This window comes from Schistocerca piceifrons, chromosome 11 (assembly GCF_021461385.2).
Source record: "Schistocerca piceifrons isolate TAMUIC-IGC-003096 chromosome 11, iqSchPice1.1, whole genome shotgun sequence".
Taxonomy (NCBI): domain Eukaryota; kingdom Metazoa; phylum Arthropoda; class Insecta; order Orthoptera; family Acrididae; genus Schistocerca; species Schistocerca piceifrons.
In genome coordinates, this window is record NC_060148.1 from 75,740,155 (window position 1) to 75,752,781 (window position 12,627).

The following is a 12,627-nucleotide window of genomic DNA, read 5'->3' on the forward strand; positions in this document are numbered from 1 at the left end:
AGATCGGTTACTGCTGCTACGATGGCAGCTTATCAACATTTAAGTGAGTCTGAACGCGGTGTTATAGTCGGCGCACCAGCGATGGGACACAGCAACTCCGAGGTAGCGATGAAGTGGGGATTTTCCGGGACGACCATTTCAGTGGTGTACCTACGATATCAGGATACAGGAAAACATCAAATCTCCGACATCGCTGCGGTCTAAAAACATCCTGCAAGAACAGGAGCATCAGCGACTGAAGAGAATCGTTCAACGTGACGGAAGTGCAACCCTTCCGGAAATTTCTGCAGAATGCAATGCTGGGCCATCAGCAGGTGTCAGCGTGCCAACCACTCACCGAAAAATCATCGAAAAGGGGTTTCGGATCCAAAGGCCCACTCGTGTACCCTTGATGACTGCACGACACAAAGCTTTACGCTCGTCAACACTATCACTGGACTGTTGATGATTGGAAACACGTTGCCTGGTCGGACGAATCTCCTTCCACATTGTATCGAGTGGATGGACGTGTACGGGTGTGGATACAACCACGTGAATCTATGGACCCTGAATTTCAGCAGGGGACTGTTCCAGCTGGTGGAGGCGCTGTGATGGTGTAGCTGGAGTGATGTGGGACCCGTGACACGTCTAGATACGACCCTGACAGGTGACAAGTACGTAACCATCCTGTCTGGTCACCTGCGTCCATTCACGTCCGTTGTGCACAACGACGGACTTGGGCAATTCCAGCAGGACAGTGCGACATCCTGCTCGTCCAGAGATGCTACAGAGTGGCTCCAGGAACACTCTTCTGATTTTAAACACTTCCGCCGGCTGTCAAACTTGCAGCATACTGTTCAGAGGAGATCTCCACCCCCTCGTTCTCTTACGGATTTATGGACAGCCCTGCAGGATTCATGGTGTCAGTTCCCTCCAGCACTACTTCAGATATTAGGCGAGTCCATACCACGCCGTGTTGCGGCGCTTCTGCATAAAATATGTCGACTTGAACAGCAGACTATAGGTGTGTGTCTGTAGGTTTACATCTACTCCTTTTCCTGAAACTGCTCCTCTGTCTTTATTCTTTTCTAATGGGACTGTAGGGCAAGAATTATTCGGATTGCGTTTATTACATGCTGCGTCACTAATCAATGTAACTGGAGATCCATAGTCAATTACCGCAGTGGAATTATGTGAGTCAATTGATATCTTTATAATTGCATGATACACATTCTCTTGTGGCTGTTCTTTTCCCTGCAATAACGTGTCTCTTATATCTTCCAGTGTGCTAATACGTTCTGTTACTGTGTTCATATTGTAAAAATCTGCAAACTGATTAAATCCTGTTTATTATTAATCCCTTTAATAAAAACAAAGTGGTCCCCGTGCCTTAATGCTCTGGAAAAAATGCTGTTCGTGAAATGGTCCCTGTCCGTTGACGATTTTCGTAGCAAACAGATCCTGAAATGAAAATATCTTACCGCATAATGTAATTGTTTTTTAAGTAGTGGCGCCTACTCGCTCATAAATTATTTTGCAGAAAGCTTCGTCCATTTCGTGCTCAGGTGAACGATATGTCAAGTTACAAATGTTGTTTACGTATGTGCTCAGGTGTACTCAGAATACGTTACATTTCGTTTGAAAGAAGTGTGCGCAAGTTGAGAAAATTGTCTCCTCCATTATTGTGCACTAGCTACAAAGTTATCAAATGAAGGAAAAAATTAATTCTGGCATTTTTTTATCGTTATTCTGCTCAAAATCTCATGAGACTAATTGTGATTATATTGTCTTTTAGTGGCAGCAAGTATCTATCGAAGCAATGTCTTTTCGTGGTTTTCACACACGCAGCTGTTGGCCTGAGAGTACGCAGCACGCTATGCAGCACATGTTGGAGTGTCTTCCAGCACTCGTGACGTTGTAACACCTCTCCAAGTGAAAGCGTCGTATCGTGACTGTGTGGGAGGCGGCTGAGAGCAGACTTGGTGCACTCAGTACGTGTCAGCAACAAACCCAGTGACAACTCAGAGCCAGACCGCTCACAGAAGGTACCTCCATGTTACTTTTAACAAAATGTCTGAAGTCGCCTAAAATCACGATAATCGATGCGGCATGTCGTGGTAATCAAAATGTTAATAATACCCCCAAGTTTCTCACAGTCCAGAGAATAACTATACTCGAGTCCACGAATGTGCCGCTTTCACAAAGTACGTATATTCTGTTACAATACAGTGAGAGAAAATAAAGCTAAGACGTTTATACTGTGTGAGAGAAAAGGAACATTAAAATTTAGTTATCATTACATGTACAATGCATTGTGAAAATATCGATAGGCAAACATTGTTATCAGTCTTCTTACATTTTACACGTGCATGAGTGGACCACTCGTGTTCTTATGCAAGAGTACAATAGTTATCTCTGCACAGTGTATGTTTTTATATACTTGAGTACACTCGTGGAAGGATACAGCCTAAAGGGAAGGACAGGAAAGAAATGTGAACAATATTTTACTGCTGTAGAGGAAAAAAGAAATTATCACATTTGTCTGTCATCTGTCAGTCATAAAACAAAGCAAATGAAAATGTATTCCGAAAACTTTAACTTATGCACACGCCAATTACTTATAATTACCCCAAATGCAAAATTTAAGCAGTATCAAGACGAGTACTTAATGTCTGTGAACAAGTAAAGTCAACGTGCAGAATGAAAATAAATAGGAAATTATCTCTTTGCGATGAAGTCGATTAACCATAGGCGAAAAACGATGACAAATGATATTATCCTGTGAATGAGAAGAAAACTGATTAGCTCAAGCAAAGTCACAAATCGATCAAAGCAAGTACATGGCATGGCTATAAGGGTCTTCAATCCTTCACGTTGCCGTTCACAGAAAGATGCATTCTGCTGAATGAAAGTGTTTATCTTCCCGTAACTTCATAGCCTCGTATTATCGTTTTGCAACACCTTGTCACAGGCCGTTAGAAATAGCACTCGTCAGAGATACGCACCAAAACACAATCAACAAATCAGGCACCAAGGCTAAAAACATCATGTAATCCGTAACAACTTGTAGCATCAATATGCCACACTTCATATCATAAATCATAAACGCCTGCATAATAGTCATAACAAGTTCGCTATCTTCACTTCCTATTATTTCATCACATCTTCAATATAAAATTCCATAATTCATTGCTACACATACTTCATCTATAATTAATCCTTGTCTTCACTTCACATACGACATCTATAGTAAATCTCTTACACTCAGTGAAGAAACCCTGATTGTACCTCCGTGTTACAGTATCTCAGTGGAAGATCCTGAAATTAAATATCTCCTCCGATTGTTTGGAGTACGTGTTATGCCTGTGCAAATAAATGTACTCTACCTGTTTTCTCAGTACTATCTGGAATCCGTTACTGCATACTTCTGTACGTTATCCTGTAAGAGAAAATGCATTACGACGAGCAAAATTCGATGTTTTTGTTTCTCATGTTGCTTGTATCTTCTGTGATGCCTTTTTTCTTCGAAAAACTCATTGCTGTCTTCTTTTACGTAACCTTTGCTTGTAAAATGATGTATTCTAAAGAGCTGGGTCAGTTATGTTAGAACATGACGTGGTATATGCTCTGTAACGATCATTGTATCTGTTACATAAAAGTCATAAGGCAGTGAAAATAGACGTACGAAATGGCTTGTACTTGTAGTACTGTATCAGGAAAAATATTATTTTCGTCATTTACGTGCGAATGAAAGAAAACCCATACAAACAGCTTGACTATTGTGTACAAACGGTTGATGTCATACGAAAATGAAGTACGTGTTGTCAGAACGTAATTGTTATATGTCGGTATGGTGGTGTCATCATTAAGGAATAGGAAGTCAACCAATTATTTAGTGAACGGTTTTATATTGGTGATGTGATGAAGACCTCTCGAAGCTTTCGTTGTGAGTGTTTCAAGATGTCCTGCGTTCGGAAGTGGGATTCGTCGAGTCCGAAATTGTCAGTTATAAAGTAATACAAATTTCTGACACCTGTTCCTTGCTTTACCAGATAATGGATGTGCTCGAACTAAAACTGTTTGTCGAACTTGAGATATTCCAGTGTGATTCACCTTCATTTGTAGCATTTCCTCTTCTCACCTGCCTCTTTTGTATTAGCCATTGCAATGTCAATGAGTTCACGATGACGTAGACGCCGTGGCTTGGGGAAAGAAACAAGTTCTTTTATTTTGACCGGCGAATTTTTATTCTTCAAAACTAAATGTGGCGAGAGCAAAGTTGAATCAGTAGGAAGTGTATTAACGGTGTGCTGGGAAATCTGTCCCATTCAGTGTGTTGTTGGGACCGTCTCTTGGTGCTTCAAAGCTGTCAACCTTGTCTTTGATTACTCATCTGCACTGTCGGCCGTCTGCCCCTGATCAAACGGAGCTCGCAGAGCAGAGCCGCACAGCGCCGGCCGGCTAGAGGCCGCCACCTTGGGAACTTGCACCTACGCCGTGGCAGCGTAGCTATCGATACCACAATTTTTACTACATTAACAGTGTTAAAATTTCGTGATAGTAACGGAAAAGAAAAAGGTTGCTATTTAATGTCGTATTACCAAGACCTTGGTGAGTGTGTCTGCTGTTTCTTTGCGATAGTCTATCGTCAACTGAAGACCACGGCATGCGCCTCTTGCTCTCACACTGTGGTGACGTCACAACACCACCGCCACACACGCTGGCCCGTTGCCTCTCACCGGAACAACAAATCAACACTTTGAAGTCTGGAAACAAACAAACTGAAAGGCATTTACTAAAAAATATCTTAATACACAACTAAATTAAATTACAATTTTTTATAAATAATTTGTATACGTAATTGGCTTTCGTGTGAAATGGTTCAAAGCATTCTGGCATGCACAGCGCAACATCACACACTGGACAACAGTATGTTGTTTCTTTCCTTTCCCACACTCCAGTTTCTTTTTAGCTTCGCTACCAGACACTTTACACCATCTCCACGGCCTCGCTTTGCTGTCAGTTGGAGGAAATTGTTTTCCAAAATGTCGCCCAGTTAGTCTCTCGCCTGCAGTCGAAGGCTTCGCCCATACTGGTTCCTTTCCAGCCACCGTGGCCAGTGTTTCTCCAGTTAACACACATGAGTTTATCTGGAGGACATGGCTGCCTGCATAGCATTTTATACATGACTGTTTACTATTCCCCAAATGAAAATTCTGTAGATAAGTAAGTCGTATCTAGGACTTGCCAACATGTTTTGTATTATTTACTGTCTGATATGTCACGTGAACGAATTATTTTTTTGAATGATGTAGTGAGAATTACTAATTATTCTTACACGTTTCAAATAATTCAAAATGAAATTCACGCTTTACTTCAATCCTGTAGGCGACATTTGTAACTAATTTCCGAACACCGGATTTTGCAAGATTCAGCCGCGACTCACTCGCGTTACGGAAGAAGCGTTTGTACCGAGCAATGAAATGTATATTCACCGATGTCATGTGGAGCGAGGTAGACCTTTTGCTTTCACAATTACAGTGTCACGGTCGGAGAAGCTGACAGGGGCTGCGTCGTAATCCTGCACAGTTACTCACACCCCGCTGTGGTGTTGAGTCTGTCAGGCCTCGAAGCCGACACTGGCGAGGCGTGCGTGCAGTGAGTGCGTGTAACGGCGCGCCGCTCACCTACGGCTTCCGTGTCCAGACCTGCAGTCAGATTTTGCAGGGCGCCACAGAAGGGTGTCGCGCCTTCTGAGTCGATGGCTGAAAAATCTTTCCCTTGGAGCTCTCTTGTTTGATGCGGAGGGAGTGCAGAGGTTTAGAGAGGTGACCACATTCGCAACGCCTGTCACAATGCGTCCTCCCGGCTCTTTTTCTACATCTTTTAGTTACTGTGTTCGTGAAGAGTTACTCACCGCAAAAGGCGCAAAATCTGCATTACGAAACTCTCCACTTGGCCGGTGGCCACCCGAGCGAGAAGCAGAAGGCGTACTTCTGCGCATGCGCGGGCGTATCGAATCCCTCTGCTGACTCTTTGATGCTGGCACCCTTTCTGCCCCCAGACGGCTGTCGCGCTGGACCTGTACCGTACGTTTTTGACAGTTCCGTCACTCTCTTAATAGTAACTGGTTCCAGAACAGAGGAGCGTTCCGTTCGGACAGCTAGGCCAACAAATTTAATTACCATCAATGTTCATGTCCACCGCAAGGTACAGTGATTGTCACAATGTATCCGTGAAAATATATCATTTTAGATGTTTCAAACAGGTAAATGAAGTCTAAACATGAAGATGAACAATATTCAGGGCCAACATTTTAATCAGAGTAATTTGTTTTGCAGACAAATGACATATACAAATTACACTGAAATCGGCCTGCTCTCTCGCAGGCGAATTGTTCGATATACTGAGTAGCCTCTAATTCTCATCGTGTAGCGTGTGCTTCACATACACACATTTACCAAAAGATGTGGGACATCCTGATTAAAAAATAGTCCGACCGTGCATGTGTAACGTCAGTCCCGGATGGTGCGTAAATATTTAAGCGGAATGTCTCAGCGACAGAACATGCATTTGCACGTCTGCTGGGATAAAGTTGGACGTTTTCAGGTGTAAACCCATCCCTTAAAAGAACTGCCGTTGCGCTGTTTACTTCTGCATGGATAGTAATGACAGCTTGAAAGTCAGCTGATGTCATTGAGAGACTTGCTGCAAAAATAAAACATTACATGTATTAAATCATCCAGAGCACTAATTTTAACAGAGGTTGTTATCGAAATAATGTTTAGTGTTAGTACATAGTGGATTGCCATTACACAGATGTAGCGTGCTGTGACATAACTACGAAACTGCTGGGAGGGCGAGAGAAAATATCTTTGTAATACTGGGACATTAAATGGCTGCCGGACACCGGTGTCTGCGATCATCACCGACTTTGAAATTGTTGAGTGCAACTGGAGCAGTAATCGCTAAACAGTATTACAGATTTTATGTCGGAAGTGATCGTCCTGATTTAGTTTCGGCCCCCCTGTCGTGTGGCCGGTCTTTTCTCCGCCGCCGTGGTCGGACCGCCCCTACCGCCTGCTCCCGCCCCGCCGCAGCTTCTGCGCATGCGCGGCCCTCTGCCGGATTCGCTGCCCGCATTCTGCGTCGCTCCCCCACCTGCGAGTTTCCCCTCGGCGACTGCGCCGGCCTTTTGCGCGGGCAGTCTGACGCCACCTGTTGCTGTTTGCACGGGAATAACAGTGTCGTAAGCGTTTCTGCCTTAGAGACAAGACCGAATGTTTACACAGGCTTTCCTTACGTAGAGAGTAATGCAACATGTTACAATTATGTTGCTCTTTCCGGAAATAACTGTTTCTTTGGCGTCATTTTTATCGATGAAATTCGGATCTCGGAAATTTCTTTGTTATCTCGTCATCTGGCGTGCGCAGACGCATACTTAAATGAAAAGAAGTGCTGTAAACTCATCGCTGTGAAACTGGGCTTGAAACGCATTTGGTCGGTACACACCTGTCTGAAGCGTATTTCACAATGCTCTTTAACTTCTTCCACTGATACCCGCGCTGTTGGTGCTGCAGAGGAAAGGTTACCTGAAGCCTGTTTCTCGTCGCTCTTGCTAAGCACAATAATATTCCCAACTTATTTTCTATTTATGGTTACGGTCGTATTCGGTAACACTGTAACGGTCTTGGCATAGCTGATTCCCCGTTCTACCCTAACAGATTCGAAAAGTTCGGGTCTATCTGTCACTTGCAAGTCTAAGATGCTGTCTTCACGACTCGTTTCTCAGATTAATGGCCCGAGGTAGTTTTTGAGTGAAGCACTTGGATCAGTTTCTCACGATTCCCTGGCCCTGCCGTCAGTCTCGGCCACCTATGTCGCCCACTGCAGAGGTGGCAGGTTAAAGGTTCCACCTAAAACTGTAACATGGCGAGGAAATACACGCCAGATGTTCTCCGGGTTTCTTACTTTCCATTCAGAGCTCTTAATAGACGAGTAGTTCAAAGATATTTCTAGCATCGCTACTGCAACAGGAAAAGGCCGGAACAGCTGTGGTACTCAAACTACCCTCCGCCACACACCAGAATGTATCTGTGAAATTATCATTTCAGACTTTCCGAATCCCTAAATTATTTCAGAAAGGCGTTATCTTGTGAATTTTGGAGCAGTTTTGACACAAAGCGGGATGCGTTACATTTTATCTTCATTTGCACTATAAATACGGTAGCAGATCTGGTGCAGTTATTGTTTACAAGTCTCAAGATAAAGATTTACAATATTCAGGACCAATATTTTAAATTGAGTTATCTGTTTTGCAGATAAATGGTATGTATAAATTACATTGAAAACGACCTCCTCTCTCGCAGGCGAATTGTTTGATGTACCGGCTAGCCTGGATTTCGCATCGTGTAGCGTGTGCTTCGCATACTTCCGTACAAAATTTAATTTTTACACTTTTCTGTCGCACTGGACTGAGATTTACGTATTTCGTTATCAAAATAAATTTTAGCCATTTCTCAGATACCAACCACACACTTAGAAGCACTAGTTTAAATAAATGCGAACACGTTTCAAAATATATGACGTCCGTTTCGACAGCGGATGTCTGCCGTGAGTGCTATTGTGTTTGACGATGCGAAGAACACAGGTGGAGTTCTGAGCTTTTTTCCGTCTGCTGAAGCGGGCCTTACCGTTCCAAAGTGCCGTAATAGTAGAGTGGAACAGGTGAACGGCGTTAGGCGCGATCCGAATTTTGGGGAGTCACCGTTTTTTTAGGACGCTCTAGCGCGGTCACCACTCGTTGTCAGAAAATCACTGCTGATTGCTGCATGTTGTAGAAGAGTTTGTCCAATTTAATTTTGTGTTGGGTTGTCAACTTTGAGAAACACGTAGTCTTTGTGAAATAAATGAAAATCTGAGAAAAGTCGGAAAATTTTGAGGCTTTCGTTGTGAAGTCGACATACTACAGGGCAGGAAGCACGAAATTTGGATTTAGGAGCCCAAAACATGTGATTATGGAATCGCTGAGAAAAGATGTGCTGCAGTTTGTTACCAATTGGTATTTTTGGTCATTGCACGCAAGGTGGCTATGGATAGTTACTGCTAGATATTTTACGGTAGGTGACTTACTGTTTCCAGCAATTTGTGATCAGCAGTGTAATTGTACAGTAGTGGATTTCTTTTCCTGTGTATGCACAGTATATTACATTTATTTATGTTGAGGATCAAGTGGCAGAGCCTGAAGTATTCATCAATGCCGTGCAGGTCACTCACCAAGCCAATACTGTCTCCTGGAGCCGCTGCTTCCTCACAGAGAATGTTGAGGAGCTTCCGTGTGTAACGCCGCCACATGAGGGCCACAGAAGCTCTTGTTCAGAATGCAGTCTGCCGCTTTGGTCACACATGCACGCACGGGGATGCCAAGTCTAATTGTATCACAGCAGACAGGGGAATGAATGTTCCAAGTGTGGTCTGCTTCGAAAGCATGTACAGAGACGCAAAAGTGTAATTTGGCGAAACTGCCGTATAATTCCAGTGATGGCTGCATGTCCCACGTGATTGAGTGTAATTCCTTGAGAGATGGTAGTTTGTTCTGTAAGAGAAGAAAGGGAGGTGTTTAGGAGTGTAATGATTTTAGGTGGTTGTTCAATTCTCTTTATTTGAAGGTGAGCTGCCAAGAAGGCTGCAGATGGTGTGAGCATGATGTGGTGTGAGCACTGCTACCAATGTGACATTGCAATTAAACATGAAAAGTACTTGTGTGGTACACGCACAGAAGTGAATTCAGTGTGAAATCTGAAGATACATTCTAAGTGAACAGCTTATATGGCAGTAATATGAGAATGGTACAGTTCGCAGTGATGTGATGTAGCAACATAGACACTGCTAGCAAATGGTTTGCAGTAATTAGGTAATGTAGGAGACTGGTGCAAAGAACTAACATTAACGCACAACAACCGGTATTCTCGCATTTGTGTCTTGGAAGAGATTGGGTGTTTACATTTCGAAATACAGGCGGTTGTGAGAGAGGTCGGCTGTATTCTTGTAAGCTGTTTCAATACTGTATGTGGGACGAGAAACACAAGACAGAGAGGGAGAGAGAGGTGGAGTTCATTAATGATTGAGTGTTTGTCAATTGTTGCTGAGCTTTTGCAGAAATTGCTTGTGAAATGTTTTACAGAGTGAATTCTGAAAAGGAAGGTTTGTCACGTTGGTTTACAGATATCTCCTGTTGTTGCAGTAGTTGTGGTGTTACTGGAGTAATTGTGTGGACTGCAAAAGGTAGAAATGAATAGAGAAAGCGATCTTTTTTTTCAATTTTTTATTTTAATATCATGTAGAATGAAGTACAGGATGCCATTTCCTCTAGTGGCGTGTATTAACTCTGTGTTAGCATCCTGACGATCTCCTGATGGTTGCACAGCCTGGCTAAGTCCAGGGGGGTGCTCCCCTTATTAGTCCTCACCCCCCTGTCGGCTCCGGCCTGCAGCAACGCAGCCGCCGCTTCTGCCTGGCCCCAACATGCCGCCAAGTGCAGCGGCGTCTGCCCCCACCGATCCCTGGCGTTGGGGTCGGACGCCGCAGAGAGCAGCAGCCGCACCACAGCCGCGTCGCCTCTGTCTGCAGCGCAGTGCAGGGCGGTCCACCCATCCCCGTCCCTCGCCCCCACGTCCGCCCCAGCCGCGAGCAACAGCCGCACCTCCTCCACCGCCCCCTCCTTAGCCGCCTCTATCAGCCTCCTGCCACGCTCCGCCCCAGAAAGGCTCCTGCACAAAACATCGACACACTTACTCTCTACTATCGAGACACACACACCAAATTAAAAAAACTGTCACAGCCGCAAAACTGCCAACAATTCTGAATACACTTCTTCCGAGCGACAAATCACAAATCTAGAAATCTCGCTTCTGCGATACGGGTTAACCAGCGTATTACAGACAGATCCACAGCACTAGCCCATAATCAAAAACTTCACCAATCTCCCATTAAAAATAGGTGCACTCCATCTCCTAACAAATTCATTTGGCACATTCCCTCATAGTTCACTCCACAGATCCGCCTCCTTTCACCTCTGCATGCAGTTGCCACCCAATCCTTCATCTACATTCAAACACACCCCTAAAACTACCTTCTCTGGGTACCAATTCCTTCTGTCACTTAGGAAGAAAACACTAGAAACTAAACGTATCTGTAAGTACTGAAATACAATTTCCTCACCAGACAGCTAAGTGATTCAGACAAGTAACATGGAAATTTCCTCACATACCGACATAAAATATAAAAGTCACTGCTTCGTACACAATAAGATGGTCGACATATTTCAAACACAACAAGGGCACCAGGTCGACTCTCCCTGACACACACACACACACACACACACACACACCACACACACACACACACACACAAACTACCCGCTGCATAATAATCATCACATGTGCTCATATAATCATGCATGCAACAAGAGATACATCCACTGCAACATTCATTTCCATCAGCTTACACACTTTGCAACCCACCATATGGTCTGTGGCAGGCGGCATCCTGCACAACTACTATACTCAGTCATGTTAACTTTGTGCAACTTTTTGCATTTTCTGAAAATTCTGAACACAAAATAAGTTACACACCACTACAGAAGGCGTAAAACTTTACATTTATACTTAAAAAGGTCTAAGTAAACTTAATGTGTACACCAGCTACGCTGCTTCCGAGTAAAATTTCTCTTTCAGTTGTAGTACAAACACTTAAACCCTAACTTTAGACCAGTCTCAAAAAAGTACTGTATTTCCTGTATCTAATGCAATGCATAAATTAGATCATGCCAGAAAGAAATCAGGTGCCTGTAAGAAATACAAACAGAGTGTTGATTCATTATCGCATGTACACTTACAAATATCAAAATACTTGTATAGATCTGGCATTGCTGAACTTTAACCAATGTCGCGGGAACCTCTCTCCACAGCTGATGCAAGTTAAAGGCTAATCCCAAGCGAGAGAGCCAGTAAGAAGCTCCAAAGACAAGTGAAATACCAACTAGAAACTACAGACGTAATAAAACTGCTGCATTCAGTACAAAATAATCAATGTAGGTGGAGCAGCAACCATATGAAACAATAGTAGTAACTGGTACATATAAAAAGTTCTCAACTGACTGCAGTCATTTCCTCTTTCCGTTCTGCTCCCAAGTAGAGCGAGGGAGAAACGACTGCCTGTATGCCTCTGTACGAGCGACAACGCCTCTCACCCTATCTTCACACGCCTTGTCTCAAGTGTACATTGCCAGAACTTGAATTGTTCTGCAGTCAGCGTCAAAAAACAGTTCTCTAAATTTTCTCAACAATTCCTCGAAAAGAATTTCGCCTCCCCTCCAGTGATTCCGATTCGAGTTCCTGAAGCTTCTGCACAATACCTCTGCGTCACTCGAAACTACCGGTAGCAAATCTAGCAGCTCAGCTCTCAGTCCTATAGCTGTCTTCCTTTAATTCTACCTGTTGCCGATACCAAACACTCGAGCAGTACTCGAGAATAGGTCGCACCAGCGGCCTACATGCAGCCTGATCTACAGGCCAACGACACTTTCCTAAAATTTTCCCAACAAACTAAAGTCGACCTCCCGCCTTCCCTACCACAGTCCTCTCAACC

At 43.8% G+C, this 12,627-nt stretch overlaps 1 protein-coding gene across 1 annotated transcript in view; it reads right to left on the bottom strand.

The window, feature by feature from the left end:
• Positions 1-12,627, bottom strand: part of LOC124719716 (ankyrin repeat and SOCS box protein 14-like) — a 70,152-nt gene that overhangs the window by 36,193 nt on the left and 21,332 nt on the right. Inside the window, exon 3 of the mRNA XM_047244920.1 lies at positions 10,448-10,748. Coding sequence (XP_047100876.1) covers positions 10,448-10,748 — 301 coding nt within the window. The remainder of the gene's footprint in view (positions 1-10,447; positions 10,749-12,627) is intronic.